General features: G+C 42.5%; 1 protein-coding gene across 2 annotated transcripts; it reads right to left on the bottom strand.

The window, feature by feature from the left end:
• Positions 1–266: 266 nt before the first annotated feature.
• On the bottom strand, positions 267–22,006 carry TBC1D9B (TBC1 domain family member 9B). 2 transcript variants are annotated; one of them, XM_085073683.1, is made up of 22 exons: positions 21,822–22,006; positions 19,428–19,538; positions 16,458–16,576; positions 15,225–15,453; positions 14,329–14,587; positions 13,470–13,677; positions 13,125–13,337; positions 12,865–13,026; positions 12,141–12,291; positions 11,571–11,785; positions 10,685–10,802; positions 9,686–9,971; positions 8,916–9,045; positions 7,894–7,992; positions 7,134–7,202; positions 6,146–6,386; positions 5,802–5,867; positions 5,577–5,648; positions 5,109–5,159; positions 3,998–4,045; positions 3,445–3,551; positions 267–2,678 (listed from the first exon to the last, which is right to left on the bottom strand). In XM_085073683.1, the coding sequence occupies exons 1-22, from the start codon at positions 21,937–21,939 to the stop codon at positions 1,986–1,988; spliced, it is 3,765 nt and encodes a 1,254-aa protein (XP_084929809.1). In that variant the 5' UTR covers positions 21,940–22,006; the 3' UTR covers positions 267–1,985. The 2 variants fall into 2 exon arrangements, with proteins under 2 accessions (XP_084929809.1, XP_084929810.1); XM_085073684.1 differs by lacking the exon at positions 5,109–5,159.
• Between the last annotated feature and the right edge of the window lie 400 nt (positions 22,007–22,406).

Genomic DNA, 22,406 nt, shown 5'->3' on the forward strand with positions numbered 1-22,406 from the left:
AAAAAAGGAGAAAGAAGGGGAAAAAAAGAGGGGGAAAGGAAAGGGGAGGAAGGGGAAAGAGGAATAAAAAAGAAAAGAGTAAAGGAAAAAAGAAAGAGGAGAAAAGAGAAAAAAGAACAATATGAAGAAGAAAAACAAAGGAAAAAAGCAAGAAAAAAAAAATCTCAGCCTGCAGTCACACCAAGTCCACTCATTCTGACAACTGGATGAAGAACCAGCAATATTCCATAAGCTCAGACAGAAATAAAAGACAGCCAAATAGCCTATAGGATTCTGATTAATTTATTGAATACATGACAGATACGACAGACAGTGTAAAATCACATGTATTATTTGTACTTTAAAAAAATTACAATAAATTACTGAATAATTAGTAAAAGCAGTTTTACTAATGGCTGCTCTCCAGTGATACAGGACAGAGGAGGCAGAGAAATAAGAAATATGTACCAGCTGTGAATACAGACTGAAAATGTCACGAGGATGAATTAACACTGAGTAGCACACCGAGTAGTGTTAAATGGGAACATCCACATATGTGTCCTTCCTACCTTTAGATCCCAAGTGCCAGCCAAAAGCTGGATCAAACCTTGCCTTCAGTGCAGGGTCTGCTCTGGCCCAGCAGCAGATCTCTTGCCCTGCCCCTGGCAAGGCTGCTGCCTCCCTGCTGAGATGAGTTTATCTGTAGTAACACCATTACTTCTCCTTCCTCAGAGAACACACCCTGCTACCAGAAAGGCAACTCATAGTTTCCTATTGTTTTAATTGATTAAAAGAACACTCAGTCTCCCAGTTACTTTGTCTCAAACTGGAATGAGATGTGGTATCGAGGTTTCGCATAAAGACCTGATGGCAGAGCCATGCTGCTCTGAATTTCTCCCCTTTAGGTACAAATGCCCTTGGATGTGCAGCAGTTTCTAAAAGCAACCATTGGTATACTCTCAAGGACACTGTGAGCAGCAGCGGGTGGCACAATGCTCCTGCACAACTTCCTGCCCCAACCATTTGTGAGGGCTGACTGATCATTCTTAGGGGTCCTCCTAGAAATTGGACCCATCACTAGCTACGAAAAACAGGGAATCAGCAATAAATAGTGAATGTACCAACAGGGAAAGTCCAGCAGACCAGTGTGCCACTGTCCTGGAATGCTGAGGGTGATTCACTGACTTCTATTTTAGGAACTTATTCCCTCATTATAACCATCATGAGCCCACTGATTGACTCAGTATTAATTCTGTACTGAAGTCAAGGAGTTTGTGGCTTCCCAGACGAACTAAAACCAATGGCTTTCAAAGAAACAAAAAAAGAAAATGCTAGAAAATCAGGTTTGCCTGAAAACTCTTGAATTCTGACGGAGAAAGTAAGTGATTGTACACTATGAAAATGCCAAATCACATGTGAAAAACACCTGCAGATCTGAGCAATGTCTGTGTTGGATCTTAGGGTGCTGGGAGCAGTGGGGCATATTTGCTTTATAGCTGCTGAGTCACAGAACGGCTTACAAGATTATTTATAGGTCAGAGTCCTACAGCACTTGACTACACTGCATTAGCTCTCGGACTGGCAGCCAGAGGTGAGCATGGTTTCAAGCCAGGCTGCATCTGCTGTGCAAGTTACCCAGGAACCAACAGCAAAGAAGGGCAGGCAAGGAGCAGTTACTGTCTGAAATAAAACATCACTGAAATAAAAGATAGAAAAAGGCAGACATGCATAATTTATGGTGGTAATTCTATATGTCAGGGGCTATTAGGTTCTAATGGCTTTCAAGGATGTAAATCTAATTCTCTCAGCCAGAGTAGCCAAAGAAGCACCTACACAAAAGAGTCACTGTCAGAAGCCCCTTATCAATTGGATTCTACTGTAGTTGTGTAGTTACTGGTCTCTGAATAAACAAAAAAAACCCCAAACAGAAAATACCAAACCATCCTGCCATCTGCCACACTATCTTCCTATTTTATCTCCCAAAGACAACTCCTGCTTTTTTGAGTTCACCCTGACACGGAGGAAAGTTCATAGTCACTGGATGAACTGAACTGCCTCTCTACCTTCTTCTGATCCTTGATCTTTTGGAGAATGTTGACCTTTTTCTCAAAGTAGTTTACAAGGGCTGTTTCTGTCAGCATGGAGGCCAAGATCTGCTCGAAGGAGATGGACCAGTCAGTGTCAATGGTGCTGCCATACCTGGCAGCTGCACTGCTGCCTTCACAGCCGACCAGCACCGTGTCGTCCGCAATGTCTTCGCACTGCAGAGAGCCTGTGCTGACCATGGAGTAGGAAGACATGGACATGTCATCTTTGGTTTCATCATCCGATAGCAGCTGTAAAGGAGAGCCCTGTCCTTCCCCTGACCCATCTCCTAGAGTTTGGTTTTCCTGCTGGGTTTTTTCAGGCTGAGCATCAATGCTGGCTTTGTCCTCATGGTCAGCTTGGGGTTGCTGCTCCACTGCTGAATTCTGACTCTGTTCAGATGTTGGTGACTCCTCTTCACTCACAGGATCTTGGGTATTGTTTGTTTTGCAGTCCTCAGACTTCCTTGTGGGCCTGTTGGAGAATTTTTTCCCAACTTCCCCAATCCTCAGAAGGAGACTGGCCACAGTGGCGATGGCATGGTACAGCTCCTGCTCCACAGGCTCCTCGCTGAACATGTTGTAAAGAGTCTTGCATAACTCTATGAACTGTTCCTTTAAAAGACAAAGGCCAAAAAAAGTTGTCAGTGGCAGATGAAGCAACAGGCACCATCTCAAATGACTCTGTTTATTTGCCTCCCCACCAAGTGGCAACTTAATGCACTGTTTCAGAACAGTCTGACACAGGTAAACTACCCCCTCTCTCTAGTGGTTAAATTGAGACACAGCTGGCAATTTAATAGTGGTGGGGTTTCTGCTGACAGATGAACAGAGTAGTCACACATTCACTAATGCTAAGAAAACCTGAAGTTTTACTTCTATTCTGCTACCCTTCTGTGGTCAGCTTCTAAGCATTTCTGAACTGGTTTAAGTAGCACCCATCAAGGAAATTAGAGACAGAAAAGATCACACCAGTCAACTGACTCCCTCTTCTGTAACCACATTCTTCACTCTCCACCACACAGCTGTAACTCGAGGCAGTGCAAAAGCGAAAAAGCTGAACAGGTTTCTGTGACTGATGGCATATTTGAAACATCCTGCTCTGAAGGGAAACACAGAGTGCAGTTCTTACAGGAAAAACTGGTCTGTGAGGCAGAGTGAATCCATTACATTTGATTGGCTGATACAAAACAGTTTGTCCATATCCAATGCAGAATTCAACAGAAATGTGTGGAATTAAAGATTCTAAGGCTCACCAGACCAGAACAGCAGGGAAAGCTACAGCCAAGGAGTGAACATGCTGGCACAATGGCTGCACATACTGCAGAATTCCACTCAGCTGTCAGTGACCCAACTGGAAACCTTCATACTCCTTTCTTACCTGGCTCATTTTGGGGAGATCCTTAATGGTTTCTTTCTTGGACTCTTTTTCCTTGGCCCACATTCTTAGGTAGTATCTGTAGTCCTGTGGACTGGTACCCTTCTCCTCTGCAAGGCAAGAACAAGCCACTAGTAAGGTGGTTTATGATTTCAGACTTGAAAAGTGAATGCTGAGCCAGCAAAAATCAGGCTTGAAGGAGGTGTTATTGACAGCCCTGGAAAGCATCTACCAGGAAGGCTGCATTGTTTTCCATTGGTTTATCAGATCCAGCTCAGTAGAGCAAAAAATTTAACAGTGCTGCATCAGCTTGACTTCTCACAGATGAATTCCATGAGTTGGCAACTTACCCAACATGGTTTACAAATGCTGTGATCTTGGTATGTAAGAGTTGGAGCAGTAAGGCATAAGGGAGACTTATTTCCCAGCTCACCTCGTGCTCACCTCTGTCTGCAAGGGACACTTAACAAGGTCTCCTTGATCAGCATGAGACAATGAACAGGTCATAATAGGAGTGAGATGAGACTAGAATGTGGTCTGTTGGTGATGGAATTACCTTTTTCTGGACCATTCTCATTTCTCCTTCCTTTATCTTCTTGGGTTTCTAAAAGATTATGGAATTATAAAACAATTGATAGCTGTTTTTCAGCAATGCAACACACAAAGAACTTAAAACAACTCAATATACAAATCAAAATTATACAAGAACATGTTTAATAGAAGTTAGATCTCACACTCCCATATCATGGTTAGAGGAGTGAACAGAACAGGATGGAAGCCAGAGGCTGATTGGATGAGCTGGATAAAGAGCCACACTTAAAAAGTGGGTTGAAGAGCTGAGGGAGAGGGCAGAGGTCTTAAAAGAAAGCGTGAAAATACAGATATGAAAGACAGCAAAGCAATGTCATGGCTTAAAGACAAGGATGTTCAGTCGTCCAAAGCAAGATAATGAATGGAAAAAACCCAAACCACTACTGAGCACATATGTGACTAATGCCTACACTCCCCATTATTCACTGCCTGAACTGACATTTTGGGAGCAATCTGCAATCTAATTTCATGAACTTCACTTCTGGTTCCCTACATTGTCACTAGAGCAAATACGAAGTCTTGGTTCAACTGAGACTCTTAAATCAGCCACCTAGCACCAAACTGCACAACTACCTCTTGTACTTACTCAGATTTTTTTGAGCATCGTTGTATTTTGGTAAATGTTTAGCATGACTGACATACTTTGACCTCCTATCTGACAATCCCTAATGTTATATTTTAAGAAAAGCAGTAAACTAGTCTACCAACAGTTTTGCAATTCAATGGCATGCATCCTCATTCCTTCACATTAGAAAGCTGTGGAGTAGGCACAGACATCACCTACCCAGACCACCAAGCCTAGCACCCCCACTCTGTTCTGAGCATCTTTTGACCATCAATTTCTAGGATGAGATGAATTCTGCTGAAAGCCAGACAAAATCTATTTTGACCAAGGCTGAAACTCAATAGGCAGAATATACTGAAAGATAATTACTTATAGCAATTTATTAATAGTGAGTGTCATGAGAGAGGAGCAGCAGCAATAATTTCAGAGTATTTACATCAGCACACTGGGCTGGCAGGTGGTATCAGCACCATAGCCATGCTCAATGCACACACATAATCCATGGACTGACCTTGAGACTCACAGTGCAGGCAGATATCCAGCTCTGAGACAAAAGGAGACACTTGAGCAGCAGAAAAAGGGGTTGAGGGGACAATATCCCAGATAAAACAGAAGAAGAGGTCAGACATAGACAGACATAAAGAAGGAAACAAAAACAAGAAGAGAGACAATGAGACTTGCATGAAAAACCTAAATCATGGTGGGAGGCAGGGGCTGGTGAAAGCACACTGCTCCTCCTCAGCAGTCTGTGCCCATGCCTCAGAGCATGCTATATCCTGCATGGAATGGGCACTGAGGAGTTTTAGCTCCAAACTTCTTCCCCCATCATGCAACAAACACAGTGAACTTAAACACACTGGCAATCTTAACACACTGCCAGCATGACACCATGCCTTGCACAAAATCACTGTTCAGAGCACATGGATCTATGCTGCAACTCCTGCCTAAATGAGAGGTAAAGGCAGCAGTGTTGTATTACCTTCTGTTGTCACATCCTCTGTGAAGTAACTTGTGGCCTCCAAAGCAGACTCTGTCTCCTCTGGATTCAGAGCTGTATTCACAGAGAAGCAAATGTTAAGATCTCTAAGCTAATTGAACAGCAGTATGACCCACTTCATTAGCAAAACTCATGAGGTACCCCATGTCAGTTGATGTCAGAGCAGCACATGTTCAATAGAAGCAGTGTACAGCAGCAGTCACTCACCAGGAGGCAGGTGCAGTTTGTAGAGCACTTTGAGTTTTTCAGTGAGATCACCATGGTACATCCCACCTGGAAAGAAAAAAAAAGGTTAAGAAAAATAACACTTTAATGATAAAGAATTACCCTCTGCTCACAGGTTCAAACCACAATGAATTCCGCTAAAACGACTGCTCAAATTCCTGTGCAGAATCAATAACGAAATCCACACCAAAAAGGCGTATTTTGTCCATCTTGAGGCTTCCTGTCACCCTCCCCTCATGACAGTACACACCATTATCTCCTTTCAGTTCTCAGAAAAGGACAGACACATTTTTTTCAGCATTCAATTTTCCGCAAACACCACTTACTCATTCCTGTCACAAACTCCTTGAAGTTGATGAGAGAATCCCTGTTCTCATCCAGGAGGCGGAAGAGGCGCCCTGCCAGCACAGGGGTATGTGCCCCACAGGCCCAGGGGGTGAGGCTGATGAAGAGCTCCTTGAACTGCTCCATGTCTATGCGATACTGCTCCAGGTAGGGCAAGCTCTGGTCCCGGCGCGCAGCGGCTGCACGGTTATTCCCCCAGTAACAGCTCATCAGGTACTTGGCCTTTGGAGGGAAAGGATTAACAGGGCAGATTATGCTGTTACAGCTCAAGAATAGCATTGAGGAAGCAAAGAAGAGACATTTCAGGAAATATGTTATCTCCCCTCTTATTCCTATTCATTACAAAATAATATGAAATGAAGGAAGAGACAGGGATTTCAGGAAAAACACAAAGAACAATTTAAAGTGAAAAATGCCAAACAGTATTTCAGGTTTTAACAAAATGACCCTCAGGCTTTATTGCAAAGGGAACACGCAGGTTTTAGAACTAAGCCTCTCTTTCTGAGCAAAGCATAACTGAGTTTAGTAAGTGAAGTAGGGAAATATCATTCTTTTGAAAATACATAAGCTGAAAAATAGACACAAAGCCCTTAAGTAATCTTGTCACAATTACAGATAAGACCAATGGAAAACTTGAGAATAAAAATTGAGATACAGTCAATCCTAGCTCCCCATTCTCACTGCTATGTAACATTCCTTTCCATTGACTCCACAGTTTCTTTCTGAGTAAGTATCTTTCAAATACCGTGAATGTGGTTTGGCCACCTTTGGGGAAAAAAATTAAAAATAATCTATCAGACAGGAATGGGGCCAGGCCTACTGCCACCATGTGTAACAGAATGCGACATCAGTGGCATTAATAAAGGTCACATTAACAATTAAAGCAAAGTCACTGCTTCCCTTTCAACTTCCTTTGCTGTTTGTGCTCTGTCACAACACTCTTCCTCACTCTCAAGGAAGGCTTCTTACCTTGAACACTACATACAGCTCTTCTAGTTCTTCCATAGAGAAACCAATGTCACCAGACACAGCTCGGACCTGTTGTTACAGGTAAAAGAAGAATGAACAACTTATTTCAAAGGCAGAAAAATTAAATTCAACTCACTGAAAAATCTATGTATTTTAGCAGAAGAAGAGAAGAAAAGCACAGAAGAGCACAGAAGAGAAGAAAACATCACCATTCTAATACACCTGGAAACCAATAAGGAAGACAGTCTGCAGTCAAGCAGAAACTGCTAATATTTTCAGTAGTTCACTGTGCTTATTTCCGGTTTGTGCAGACCTGACAGAGCAGACTGTGTTGCCCCTCCCTCTTGTTTTTATCTTCAAATGTTTGATTTGGATGCATTAAAGAACAACAGTGAAATAAACACCCTGATGAGATTCTCCACCTAGGACATAATGGCAATAAATATGGACACTCCCCTTTGGCCATGAACCCTTCAGTACAATTCCCTAATGCACTCTCTAAATGGCAGGAACATTATTATCTGCTAGCTTTACTCAAAGATTCCAGGCAAACAGTAAAACAGACAGCACTTGGCAGTGGAGACTACGTCAAGGCCTCCAGGTGTTTTTTTATCTCCCTCTATGCCAAACATCTCATTCAATCATTCTTTCAGTCACTTAAAACTTGGTCTGCTATAGCACAAAGTTTCTTGAAGCTCAGAGCAAAACACTTCCCATGAATGTGCCATTTGGTAGCTCACTCAATCTAGGAGTCACATACCACACTCTTCTTGGCTGTATCCTCCAGAGACTGGATCACTTTCAGCCTTTGTTTGAAACGCATTTGTTCAATGTCATCTGCCTTCAGATTGCTATATTTCTACAAGAAAGGAAGCAGACCAGGTCAACATCATCTCCTGAATAGAGAACAACCCATCTCCAGTTACACATTCTTTAACAAGTGTACTATCCCCTCAGAGATGACCTAAACCCAGCAGAAGCCTTTTACCAGCAGCAAGATGAGAACAAACTTGAGCTCTATTCCCTATTCACCCCTGTCCTGCAAGAGAAGTAATCAGAGCTGATGAGCAATCCAACATCAGAGGTCTTTACAGAAAAGCTAAAAAAGGGTATGTCAGGATTGACAGAAATACAGGTCCTGTACTGTGGCAGAGACAAGATAACAGACAGGATGTCATTCCTTCCAACCCGTCTTTTTTCTCCTCTAGGACCCCCATGAGATTCAACCGGAAACATCAAAGTCAAGAGGCTTTTCTACTGACTAGGTCAGACAAGTAATATTAATTCAGTTGCACTCATCTATAAAAAGAAACCAAGAAGAGAGATGGCAGATTTGAAGAAGCAAACAAAATACCCAGGAAAATGACAGCTGCCTGACTGTAAACAGCCAGAAGGGGATGGGGTGAAAAACAGGAGATAAAGAGGGAAATGATCCCACACTAAGCAGACTGTAGTAGAGAAGAGCTGCCAAGCACCAATTCTTTCACCTGTGCTCTATCACTCAGAATCAGATTTCTCATGAGTTTGTTCTCAATATGAATAATAAGGAACATCTCCACCAGTGCATAAATATTTTAACATTGGCACCAGACTCTTTGTGATATGCACAGCCAACAGTGTCAGGTTCTACTCATACCAAGCAGGTGGAACAATGGCTTCAGACTGCACTCCTTAAGCACCTCAAGCTATGAACACTGCTCAAATTCTGGCTGCACACAGTATAAAATGGGATGTTAGTAGAGAAAAAAAATCTCTTGGGTAAAAACTAAGCCAGAACTTTACCTCATAGGAAGTTTTGATGAGTTCAAAGATGTCAATTTCAAGTGGGGGGTCATCTCCACTGGTCAACAGGGCGTGCAAGTGGGGAATAGGGGGAGAGACGCTCTGTCTGTTAACTACGTTGTCCAAGTATCTGTAGGCAAAAAGGAGAAGAGAAGCAAGATTCCAGGGTTAGTGTCCAGGAAAAGAAATGACATCCTATATGCACTACTCCCAACTTTTTCGCATCACATGAAGGAAAATTTAATTTTTCCCTTCTAACCTGCAATACTACCCTGAATGTACCTGGAGTAAAGTTGATTTTCACTCTGGTTTTGGGATATCTACTCTTTTTAAAGTGGGCTTCGACTTAAAAACGTAAGATCTTGCTACCCATAGAAGAGATTCCCATTTCAAACAGGAAAATCTTACATTTACTAGGGAGATATCTGCTTGATAACGTTTTATGTTTCTTAAAAGTGATTTCTGCCAGAATCTATTCTAAATAGTAGAGCAGAATTATTATGTGAATTTAAAATAAACACCCTTTAGGAGTTCAAATTCAAACTGAGATGCAGGAATGCATTATGCTGCAAAACAACTCCAGAAGTATGGGATTCCTCCATAGCTGAGCCAACAATCAATTTCAGCTGTTACAGAAAGCAATAGGAAAGCTCTCTGGAGCTCAAGTTTCATCCTAGAGTGTTATCTGTGACCTGCTATTAGGTACAAAGAGATGATGACTAAAAGGGCACTGTTACTATTCTGTTACAAATAAGAACAGTGAATGGTACCTGCCCAAAATAGTCATGGCTTCACCCTCATCACAGCACTGTAATAACTTCTCCATGTTGGCATCAAGTATGGCCAATGACACCTGCAGGATAAACTTGATTCCCTCGTAGAAAAAGCAGTCGACAATGACCACAGCACTCTCAAAGGGCATCACACTGAGGAAGAGAGTGAGAAACCAAGAAAGGGATATGGTGGAAATCACTCCCAGGTCCTGCATCTTTTCTGACAGCTGTGGAAGATACTCTCGTGTAAGTTCTTCAAAGATGCCTTGGTCCACCAATGCACCTGAAATACACAAACAAAACAACGGTAGAACTCAAAATGGTGGTGTCACAGTACCAAGCTAAGCATTTATTAAACAAACCAGTGTGAGTTCACTTAATTTCATATAAGCCTCTGAATACTGTAACTAAAATTAAGACATCCATTTAATTTCTTTCCCTGTTTTCAATAAAACCAACATATTTAGAGCCTATAGAGACTATTCCTACACTGCAGAGCATGCAGACACAGAACCTCCCATTCATCTGTACATTTGCCCTGACTGGTGGGGTAAAGGATTACTGATATTATGGTATTTAAACCAAACTATACTCTTTTATACAGACCAACTTTAAAAGCCCATGAAGTGGTGCTTCCACTAACCTTTCCTGAGAGCCTGTTCCACAGATTTAACACATCATTCAGATGGGGAAAACTAGAACTCACTAATTTTCTTCTAGATACGCCTCCTTACTGCTAATAATCCCTCCTGACACCAATTTTTAGTGACTTCATCTTCCTTGTTAATACAAGGTAGTACTACTACCTTGGAGGCCTGTAGTATTTCTTCCTGTCTCCATCACACCCCTGTGACTTTAAAAGGAACAGAGTTGTGCTTCATTATCTTCAAAATGCATCCCATTTAATTAATTCTGAACAACAAAATGTTCCTGGGAGATGCTGGTGCAACTGTAGCTGAAAATCCAGGCTGCAGCAGGAATCTGAGAAGGACTCACCCACTACTCTTGTGTTGTAGTAATCTGGCAACATCCGCTCGCACAAAGCCACCAGGAGCCAGAAAGCCTCTTCCTCATTGCAGTACAGCAGCAGCACTGAGGTGACAATGTTCATGGCCTAGGAGCCAGAACAGCAAACACACAGGTAGAGGGGAAAAACATGGAGATCTTCATAACAGCTCTGCTATTACAGACCAGCTAAACTTTAAAAGCATGAATACAGCATGAATACATGAATACTTTAAAAGCATGAGGACAGTCACTGAGAGTCATATCTATTTCCAGCTTCTACTGGTATCTAAGTTAATGGATGACCTCAAGCCAATTTTTCTTCCTGTTTTCAGTTCCTCTGTTTGTGAGGCAGAAAATAATTTGACGACCTTTAGTCATGCACTTCCAGTAAACAATGTGACCACAAGTAATTTTCAAAGTCTTCATAAAAATCTTTACAACAATTTGGTCATAACAGAACAACATAATGAGAACCTCTACCACCACAGCAATGCAAAAAAATGAACCTGAATTTCCACCAAGTTGTTTCATAAACCAGCAACTGGATTCGTTTTCAATATACTGTGATGCGCAACATCACTTTTTTAATTGCTCTTTTTAATGAAACCAGAAGATGTTTTTGCTGAAGTACAGAAAGCTCTGGCAGGAAAACTAGTAAAGACTCTGACATTACATCTAATAGCAGTGTGAAAAGTCTAAATGCTGTCTTCAAAGGATATTTAAGAGATGATACAATAAAACTGCTTTCCTACTTTCTCACCACTACATAGAGAGCATGAAGGAAAAGCTTGAAACTGAACAAAAAACTGCAGAAAAAGTCCAAGTCAATCATGGTCACTGTGTAGGGCCAACAGGTCTAAGTCTTCTTTCTCACCTGACAGTACCCAATTGTTGGATTTCTGAATGCATAAGCTGTTAAAACCCTCCGGAGGGCAGCAATTCCCAATTCGTTTTGGAAGGCAGGATGTTCTGGCATAGAACGGTGCAGATCTCTCTCAATTTCCTCTGTAGCGAGATTGTACCTTCCCATTGACTTTTCCACAAGATCTGCGTAGTAACCAGGATGAGTCACCATCTCATTCCAAGCCCCTGAAATGACAAACACATTGCTTTATCTCTGATGCTTTGAAATACAGATTTTATGCCCAGTTTCAGAGATGAGGGGGCCAAGAAGCACTGCATGAACTCATGAACTACAAATAGATGTGAAAATATAGCAACAAACTCATTGTTAAACCATGTTAGGAGTCTAGGTCCCAATTCTGAAACACAGACAGAAGAGGCCAAACACCTACTAGGACCATAAAGAAAGCTCCACAAATTATCATTCAGATGGAATTAATTTCTCAATAATTTCTTCTGAAATTAGCTGATATTTCTACTTTCCTCTGAGATGTGCAGAAAGCTTATTCCTGATGTCAAAATATTCAGCACAACATCTTACCTGAGAAAAGGAGCCACAGCTCTCCACGAAGATTCTCTGGGATTCCTTTCTGTACCAGCTCCCTCGTCTTGGCAGTGCGGTACATACACATCCCTCGCCCATATTCAAAGAAATGAATGTTCCAAGACTCTTCCTTCATCTTCTCCTTTGCCTTCATAAGCACAAATATGTCTATTTCAGGAGATTATTGTATTTTTATGTTTGTAGGACACGTGATTTCTGGGTTTACTCAGGCCTGCACTTTACATGAAAAATACATTGTGACATTTAAAGCCTCTTTTCTTTCTGCTGAAGAGTATGTATACTAATCTACCCTGATCTGAATCAGTTCTGACCTTGCTTGAAGTCTTTACAACTACACCTTGCAAATATTCACATAAATGCAAGAAGAACCACAGATCATGATTAACCAACCAGCAGAGATACCAGCTCCCTGCTTTCCTGCTCTGAAGAAAAGTCATTCTTCACAGCCATGAATTCACATCCCAGAACACTGGTAACACTAATTTCTCAGCATCTGGTCAAGAATCTCAGGTACGTCGGTACAGAGTAAGCTGACAGTCAAGTTACCTCTATGCAGCACTATCACTGTGACACACAGAGCAGTGACACTGCAGGACTGAGCAGGGATAAAATGCATTTTCACCCTTAAAGCAGGCCAGGAAATCTGCAAACTACTGCAAACAATTACAAGTTAATCGTTCTATGTTAAAATCTTATTTACCCCTTTGGGTCCCGAGAGCTCCTCAGAATTCCTCCTGAAGAGTTTGAGCAGTCCCTGCGAGGCTGTTGGCACTTGCCCAGCACAGAAGCTGACGGGTCGATGGCCGAGAGCAGATGTGGGGCTGACGGCCAGGGGGCTGCTGGAAGGCAGCTCTGGAACCTCCTGGACAAGAGAACAGAAAATGTCTGAGCTCAGGCTGCCTCCCTCCTCTGCCTAACAGACACAGCACTGGCTGGTGACAAGCCAGTGTTCCTTACTACCTCGCTACTGGGATCAGCCACATTCCACTTCCATTCCCTGTCGACACTGCAGGGTTTCTTGGATGGTGTTCTCTGCAGGAAGTCAGAAATCCTCTGTACCAAGAAATCTCGGTCTTTCAGATTGGCAAAGAAGAAGGTCATCTTACTTTTAGTGCTGATGGACAGAGGGCTGGGCAAGATGCTGGAACTATCTGCTTTCTCAACTATTGTCACCTAGAACACAGAGACAAAGGCTATTTGGATCCAACAGGGTCTCAATTATCTTTAAAGCACAGCACAAAAGGCAGAAGGACACGAAAGAGAAGACAGACCAGTAGTCTTAATACATAGCTAAGAAATCCCCACCTCCCTGAGAGGAATGATGAGATGACAGGCCTCCTCTGCCCTGCTGGCAAAACAGATGTAGTTGTTGGAAACAAACATCTGGCCAGGAATATGCATCTTGTTGAATGGTGTCCACAAGGTACAATCTGTGTGTCCATCCAGGCATTCATCCTTGGGCAACCGGAAAGTGGCACGGTAGCACTCATTTTTGGCTCGAGCATCCAGGTCTCTGGGGAAAAATAAAGGGTAGTACCCTGAAGACTTCTTACTCTCTTGAAAAACCCACTCAAACACTAATGTCAAATGTTCATTCCAATCACAACCTTCAGACTGTGCTGTGTATTCTTAGTATTCCTTTCTCTAACTGAGATGCCACCCCTCCTCTGACTCCACTTTCAGCCTTCAGACATGCCTCCCTGACAAGGTATGTCCTGCAATACAAGATAAAATATGCAAGTGCACCTGCAAAACCGAAATGTCACATCAGATCATGAAACTGCAGAGTACAGTCCCTAGTGGGAGGATTTATTACAATGCAAAGCTGTTTCTTTTTATAAATCTTTAACTGCATACAAAGGGGATGGTGTAATTTTCTTCTTTCTCTTTTTTTTTTTACGTATAGTTTTCAGCAGTTTCTAGTTGAAAATTATTTTTGACAGTGCTTAGCCATGCATGAGAAAGACATGAGGGGGTGTGTGAATTCAGCTCCAGTTTGGGATGGGGAAAAATAGAGAACAAGCAGAGGGCTAATGACTGAAGTAAGTGATGCAGCCCCAAGAGCGAGAAAACCCCGGAGTACCTGGGAGTTACAAAATAATGCAGATTTATTTTCACAATCCTCTGTTAACTGTCTTCTTTTCTCACTGCTGGGAACATGTACCTTTTTAATGCAGAGATGTTCTTAAGAGGCCTCCTGGGCTTTGGGAGGGACTTGTCCTGTAGGAAGCTCTCGTTATCCAGTAGCTGCCGCATTGCAATGTTGGCCAACTGCTCCATGAGCTTGAACGTCTCATTGATGTTGAGAAACATGGAAAAATAGAGTTCACTGTCCCTCGTGCTCACTTTAATGCACTCAGGGAACAGCAGTGTAGCATTTTTTTCTAGCTGGGTTACATCCACCCACTGGATCACCAGTGTAACTGAGAAAAAGAATTAAAACATACTATTATTACAATTTAAGGCAAAACAACCACCATATAGAAATGAAAGTTGAGCAGCCTGCAAGCTTTCAGTGGAGCAGCATTTTTTCCCCCTCTTACACATGGACAGTTCTTTAGTTCACACTTTTACTGGGTTCTCCAAAAATACTTGGAAATAACCTTTGGGATTAACTAGACTAGAAATAATGCAGTTTCAAAAGGACTACCTCCCACCCAGTAAATGCTTTCAACTGTAATTACTCAAGTTTTCATTCTTTCTTTCCAGCAAATTAGCTTTGGACTCAGGAGTCCAAGCTTTGTAAATACTGGGTCCTGTTGTTCCAGATAAAACTCACCAAGGTAAAAATACTACTTGGTTCTCTAATCCAGTCTGACTAAAACAGATGTACTTGTACAACTTGAGCAATGTTGTTAAAAATGACTCAGGCATTCAATCTAAACACCACTGAACTGCCTATGAGAGCAAGAATTGATCTGAGTGCTGAGCTAGACAGAGTTCAAGGATTCCTAAAAAGAAAAAACCTGTCAGCTTAAAAATGAGTTCACACAAACAATCAACTGCATCAAAAAGATTGAGGGAAATGATAGAAAAACCACTTGCAGGCTCATAACTCACCCTCTTTGCCCAGCAGGAAAGAGTAGAAACAGAGGTGGTTGACAGTGAGGTACAGCCAGCCCTGCCTGGGGACACGTCCCTTCCAATAGCTGCAGGAATAGTAATTGACCAACTTCTCCACCTCGGGCATCCCAAATTGCTTCCGCATCTTCAGTTCAGCCTCCTTGAATTTACCTGGATCCTCTTCACTCTGGGGCTGCTCATTCTTGTTCTCCTCAGCAATAATGCCCTGAAAGGACATGGGAGGTGAGAGGAGGAATGAAGTGAATGTGCCTGCTGACAGAAATAATGTACAAAGCAAAGGGTCACAGCAGCAATACGGAAGGCACAAAGGAACAGGACGTGGCAGTTATCAGTCCTCTTGTCACGTCAGAAACAGCAAAGACATGCAGAAAGGGCAGTCAAATACTGTGGGAGTCTGGGATCTACTCCTGAACACATGCCACAAGCACTCGTTTAACGTTTGACTGAGTTCCTCATGGTGGCCTGGGAACACTAGGAACACCCTGCAGGAGAACTGAAGTCTCTTTTCACTTGCACACATTTCTTCAACAGGAAGATGATCCTCTGCCAGGAAGGGCAGAACTCTGCAGTCTGTCAGATCTTGACTGGCCAGAAGGAAAAACAAATGACCACAATCCCTCTTATGCACAGACAAACATGGAAAATACGACTAATCTGACAGGAGCGCTGAAACAGATGCAACTTTCTGCAGTTCAATAAAGAACTGTATTTATAAGTTTCTGCTCTGGAGGATTTGTAGGCTGGGAATCTGAAATGTGTTAACTGCACAGCAAGCAGACACCTCACTCCGAAGTCAGTGGAAGTTGGGGTGCAGCTCCTTTACAACCCAGGTGCCCTTCAGACCACTGTGGCAGGGCAAGTACACTGCTTGCAAACTAGAATTCTTTCTCCTCCATTTGTTGCTAGATGAACCCTTGTTAAACATTTTCCCTGCATCAAAGGCATAACTGGCAAGGATTTTAAAGAGGCATTATATTTTGGCTAGTAGGAACATCCTAAGCAGGCTGTTCCTTGAGATCTACTCCTCATAACCCTTCCCCTTCAAATGTATTTGTTCAGTGTTCTGACTGTGACCTGATGTTGACAATGCTGTATGCATTGCATGACACTTTCATACCTATATATGACTGAAAAGGGTAAAAAATTCTTAAAACCTTCCCCCATTCTTTCTCAGGATCTGGAAGTCCTTCAGGGAAACTTGTCACTTACATGTATCTTGCCCTTGACAAAGGTGGTGATATCTTCTTCATTGTCAAAGATGGACAGAGTTTGCAGTAAGTTATTCTCCAACCATTCCCAATGCTTTGTGATCTCTTTACGAGATGATCCTAGTCGAAGGGGAGAAAGATGATGGCAAGAGCAAAGAAAAAAAATTAGAACAAGGGTTTTTTTCCACCAAGTTCACAACAGGAAACTAATGATTACTGAACAGTGATTAGGATAAATCACACACACCAACTGTGTACCTGTCAAGGATATTTCATGTACACCAACATTATGCTTCTAATAAAATGTCTCCACTGTCACCAAGGATAATCAGCACACAACCAACAGATCATCCTATTTGCCAAACATAGGCTTTTTCCCAGACAAAAAGCATTCCCATGTTCCAGTCAAGATGCACTCTTAATTACTGGTATTCTAGAATAAAAATAATGAACTACCAGAAGAACCTTAACATTTCAGAACAACTGGACTTTTTATACCTACAAAGAGGTCCCATTTCCCAAAGGGCAATGGTCAGCAGGGAGCTTACAATTCCAAATCAAAATAGAAACCAGAAAGATGTCAGAAAGTTCTCTGCTTTCTTAAATAAAAACTTCTCAGCAAACTCTCTATCAGTTAGTTGTCCTTAACCATACAGTCTACAACAGTTCACAAAGGATAAGCTCCACTCTGAAACCAATTTAAAGAACTTTTTTTACAAAATTGTCTTAATTTCCATTAATTATTTCCAATATCTGTCTTTTCTTCCTCTCTGTTAACAGCTAAAGCTATATTGTAGACAGAAAAAAACTCCAGAAGAGATTAAAAAAATCAGGTTTTTTTACAAGATAAGAAACATAGTTAAATGCAGACAAAAATAAATATTTTTAAATGCAAGTCAAAGACATTTTTAAGTTTCCGTTTGCCACATTCCATCAAATTTACCTTCCAGTTTCATACTTATGCAGTGAGATATCTAAAAATGTTAACAGTATGCCTGCCACTACTCAGTTGCTCTATGAGTACATTTTACCACTCTGTGTGGTTAACAACGGAAAAGAAGAACAAATGACACAAACAGCTCCCTGACAGGCAGCTTCAGCCAAGAAATCATCTTCACATATTTGTAGTTGGACACCAAACCATAAAAACCCAATGCCAGCTAATCTGAGAATAAAACTAGAAGTAAATAAGCTGTCCTGCCTGAAAGGACTGCAGGGATATGAATTCGTGTTTGTGTATATGGCCCAATGAGCATGGCAACAGAAGTTTGTTCTGCTGCCTCTGTGTATAAGTTTACTTCACATCTACTACAGCATCTGACAATGTTTCTAAAGCATAAATGATCTTGAGCAATACAAAATAATTCATTTTAAGGGCACAGAATTATCAATTATAGGATACTCTGGTTGTGAAAAAACCCCACAGATTCAGCAACAACAGCAGTGGAATAAAATCTGTGCCCTGTTTTGTTTCATGGGCTGCATCTCTCACCAAGTGGCAGCAGACAAATTGCTAAAATAAGCCTGGCCTTGATAACTGACATCTTTGTAAGAACAACATTAGAATGACATACATGAAGGAGTCAAAGTTTGCAATTCCTAGAAGAAGGGTTATAAGAACAAAGTGCTGAAGCTGCACGTGTGACCAGATTTCCACTACTATTTACACACAATAAATTGTAAATAAAACATTTGCATTTTTCAACTAGAGAGCTGTATACACTTTATAACTTTAAAGGAATGCCAGTAGTCTTACTTTGGCAGCAGAATGAGAACAAGATATGATAAAAAAATGCTTTGGATGAAGACAACATATTTTCTTCAGTAGAGTCATTTATCAAACTCAGTTTTGGTGTCACCCAAAACGAGTGAGCCCATCTCACTTTTACATGCTGTATTGCTTAAAAGTAACTGAGATACAGAGGGTATCAACTAAAACACTCCTGAAATTGAACAAAAATAACTTTTTGAGTGTCAAGATACCATGAAATTACAGATCTGCACTGAATACTGTTTCTTTCTATGCAGTCCCTGACCTTCCATTTTGTTTTCTGTCTTTCTTATTCTCTGCCTCCACCCTCCTCAAAAGGGAACCTGAGTTTCTGTGAAACACAGCAACATCTAAACTTCTCCTCTGCAGAATTTAAATAGCTCTGCAAAGGAGAATATTGTGTTGGTTGCCTGGGGAGAAGGTGGGAACAGGAAAAGCAAGATATCAGCCTCTGTGGGCTTAGCAAATGGTTCCTTCATTTCTGATTTTATGTCTCCACCACAGAGTGAGAAGTGAAGGTTCTTATTATAAACAAAGTTGGTCTAACAAATATGTCTGGAGAGATCTTCTTTTTAGCAAGCTTTAGGACCTAAAGCTTGAATCAAAGTTCACCAACAGGCACCAGAGGGTTGCATTATGATATTCTAAAACAGTTGTTACATTTCTCAAGTAGAAGAGGCCAAGAATCCTTGATGGTAAAACAAAATATTATTCTAATGCATTTTACAGATCTATCTATCTATACATCGATTACAGGCCAGAAATAACAGAAAAAAAAAAATAAACTGGACCAAGACAGTAAAGAGATTTCCCAAAGAACCTCTGGCACCTTGAACAAAGTTACATGTTCCCATCTCATGCCACACTCCTGGTAAGCAGGAGCACAACACTCATCATCCCACCAAAACCACCACAGGCTTATTCTCTGAACAATTTCACTACAACTCTGAAAAGAGGTACATCTTGGAAGGAATAAAATTCCTAAAATCAGAAACAGAACCTTCTGCAGAGCTTCAAGTTCCTCAATTACAGTTTAAACAACACTGAGAAATTCTGTCATGTCTGGAATCTCCCACTACATCATCAGAAGCTCTCGCAAGTTTCCTGAGCAGTCACAGGATACTCTGTGAGATAACCAGTCATCTGAACCAAAAAGACAAGGGAGTAACTTAAATCTAGTCCCCAACAAGAGTCACATACCACAGGCCACTGCCCAGTACACTTGAGAGTCCTGAGTCTGGTGCAGAATCCGGTATGGGGCAACTCTGGCACTGGAATCCAAAACCACGTCTAGTGTTCCCACCAGGAGACCTAGGAGGCAAAGGGAGAGAAATTACAGCAATGTAATACCAAAACAAAGAATTTGCTTAAGTAAAAACACATGATTATCCCTCCAGAAAAATGCTGATGTTCACAGTCTGTGAGCAGCTGTGATGGAAGAGCTGGGGCACTTGGTTGAGAAAACAGAGAAACACATCCAGTCACTGCAGGTAAATTACCTATAAACCAAGTGCAGCCTGTCCTGCTGGTAACAGATAAAGTTTAGATGGCAATTAAATGCCTACTAAACTTCATTATAATCCCCTGTCTTCCTAGGAGAGTTTTCTAATGAAAGTGAAATGTGTTTTCCTCTATGGGGCTTCTGTTGCTAATAGTGATTTTTAAGTCTACCAAGCTAAAAGACAAGTTTTCAATGCTGAGTTTTCTCAGCATTACCAATGCCAACAGCAGATAAGGTAACTTGTCCAAATGGAATCAAGTAGATCTAGAAAAACTGGTGCTCACAGGTTTCAGGGATGTTTCCAGAAGTACTCTGATTAAACAAAGATTTCAGCAACTCAAAATTTGGTAATATAGAAATCAAAATATTTATATATGATGTTAAATAAGAAAGTAGACACTTCCAGAGTAAATGCTGATGGACCAGACTTTGTAAAGCAAATCAATTTACTTCAATTAAGTCTTTATTTCAATTAGATAAATCAAGTATCTAAGATGATGCTTTGCTTTGTTATTCTAAAAAATGCATTATGAGCATCTTTAATGCAAATTAATTTTGCAACACACTCACGACTAAAAGTTTTCTAGTACTAGAACTTGGAGAGGGAGCATGGTTGCTCCTCAGGCTCTGACTTTGTGTGAAGCCCAGTCTCAACTCCCAGCTCTCATGGTTTGGGTAAGCCTGTGCAAACTGTACTCATCCATATCTCATTCCTTATCAAGAAACATGCCACTTCCTCTCCTTTATCTCTCTTGGTTATGTAGCAATTAACAGATTAAAAATCTACCACTGATTGTCCTTCCAGAGAAACATCATCCACAGCAAGCCCATGTGACAAACCTAAACCAAACAGGTATGTATCCAGCACAGCAGGATCTGTTTGGGCTCTGGCTTTCTTGTGTAGTTTTAGGCAGGATATGGATTAAAAGGTAATTTTGAATCCTTCCTGTGACAATACTGAATGTGTCAAATATTTGACACACAGACCAGTAAGGAGATGTTTAACAACATCTTGAGCCCAACAGCAACTTAAACACCTTTCCAGTTGGCTGAATATCCCATTGTACCTCTGAGAAGTCACCGTGCAGCTGCACAGCTCCTCAAGGACATGTGGCTTTCAAACTACAGGAGCTCTGAAGAAGACTCTCACTGAGCCACACTAGCTCAGAAAGTAAACATAGCTCAAAGCTTCAACCCATCAGGAACACATCAGTTCAAATGTTCCCAGAATAGCACCAGGCATCATTTCTTCTTGGAAAAAAATGGAAAATTGTAGAGTACAAGTATAGGCCTATATGCAAAACTGCACAAGTTGTGTGACATCAAACGGAGCAGTTCAAAATAATTTTGAACACTGGGAAAAGATGAAATATGCTGAGGATGTTTATCAGCCATGCCATTTCTGTAATTAGTTTGTTTAACAGGGCTAATGCATGACACTGGCAGTGTGTAATTAAAAAAAATAAAATGCACATTTTTGTAATCCGCATAATTGAAAGCATTCTACACATAAAAAGGGGTTTTTAAGTGATGGGATTTGTTGTTGTTGTTAACATTGTTCCTTGGTGACAATCATGCTGTATTTTAACAGTTTATGTCACAAACAGGGCTTTCCCCACACAGAGGGTTATTTTCCATTGCGCTGCACCCACACAGCTTCACCCCGAACCCATGCACAGCACAACTTCCATACTGCCACTAATTACAAACCGCGTCTTACTGTCATCCCCTACATCTTGAAAATGCACACACACACGAAATATGTAAATAAATAAAATAAATAAAACAAATAAAAGGCAATGCGAGCAGGGCAGAGAAGCCATTTTTGACAAGGGAAGCAGACAGTCCCAGGCAGCCCAGCAGTTATCTGTCCTCCCCCGCAGCAGCTCCCCGGGCCTGACCGCTGACAGCCGGCCGGGGCGAACACGAACCCCCGGGGGACACAGCGGCCAGGGGCTCCGGGGTCACACACGGCGAGAAGCAGCCGCAGACGGGCGGAACGCGCCGCTCTGCCCGCGCCGGGCCCTCCCAGCCCCCGCCCCGCTCACGGACCCGGCAGGGCCGGAGCCTCCCGGTGCCCCGCCGCGCCTCACCCGTGAGGCCGCCCCCTTTGCCGTGTCCCCGCCGGCGCTGGAGCAGGAAGAAGGGGTTGGCGCGCTCGGTGACCCACAGGGCGCCGGCCAGCAGCACCTCCTCGGGGCCCAGCCACATCGCGGCGGGTGAGGAGCGGAGCGGCCCGCGGGCTGGGCCGGCCCGGCCGGGGCGGGAGCGGCGCGGGGGGAGCGGCCGGGCCGGGTCACGGGAACCGCACCGCGCCCGCCGCCACCGCGCCCTCTGGCGGCCTGGCCCCCTCACTGCCGCCGCAGCGCCCAGATCGCCGGTTCGAGTCCCGCGGCGGACGGCGCCCGCTGCCACCTCCCTGCGCTGTCCTCGGTGGGCACTCGGGGGTCACCTCCGCGCTCTGCACAGCGGATCCCCTCCTCTACCTCTCGGTGGCACACTGTGTCTGCATTGAAAAGGCCCGAATTGAACGGCCTGAAGTTGTGTCGGGGAGTGGGGGGGTTTAGGTTGGATATTAGAAAAATATCCACCCCAGAGGGTGGTCAGGGACTGGAGCAGCAGGGACACGTCCAGCTCTCCTGCCCAGACTAGCGATGCTTTCATCTCCCCTCTGGGAA

This window comes from Lichenostomus cassidix, chromosome 13, assembly GCF_008360975.1.
Source record: "Lichenostomus cassidix isolate B80296 chromosome 13, HeHo_3.0, whole genome shotgun sequence".
Classification (NCBI taxonomy): domain Eukaryota; kingdom Metazoa; phylum Chordata; class Aves; order Passeriformes; family Meliphagidae; genus Lichenostomus; species Lichenostomus cassidix.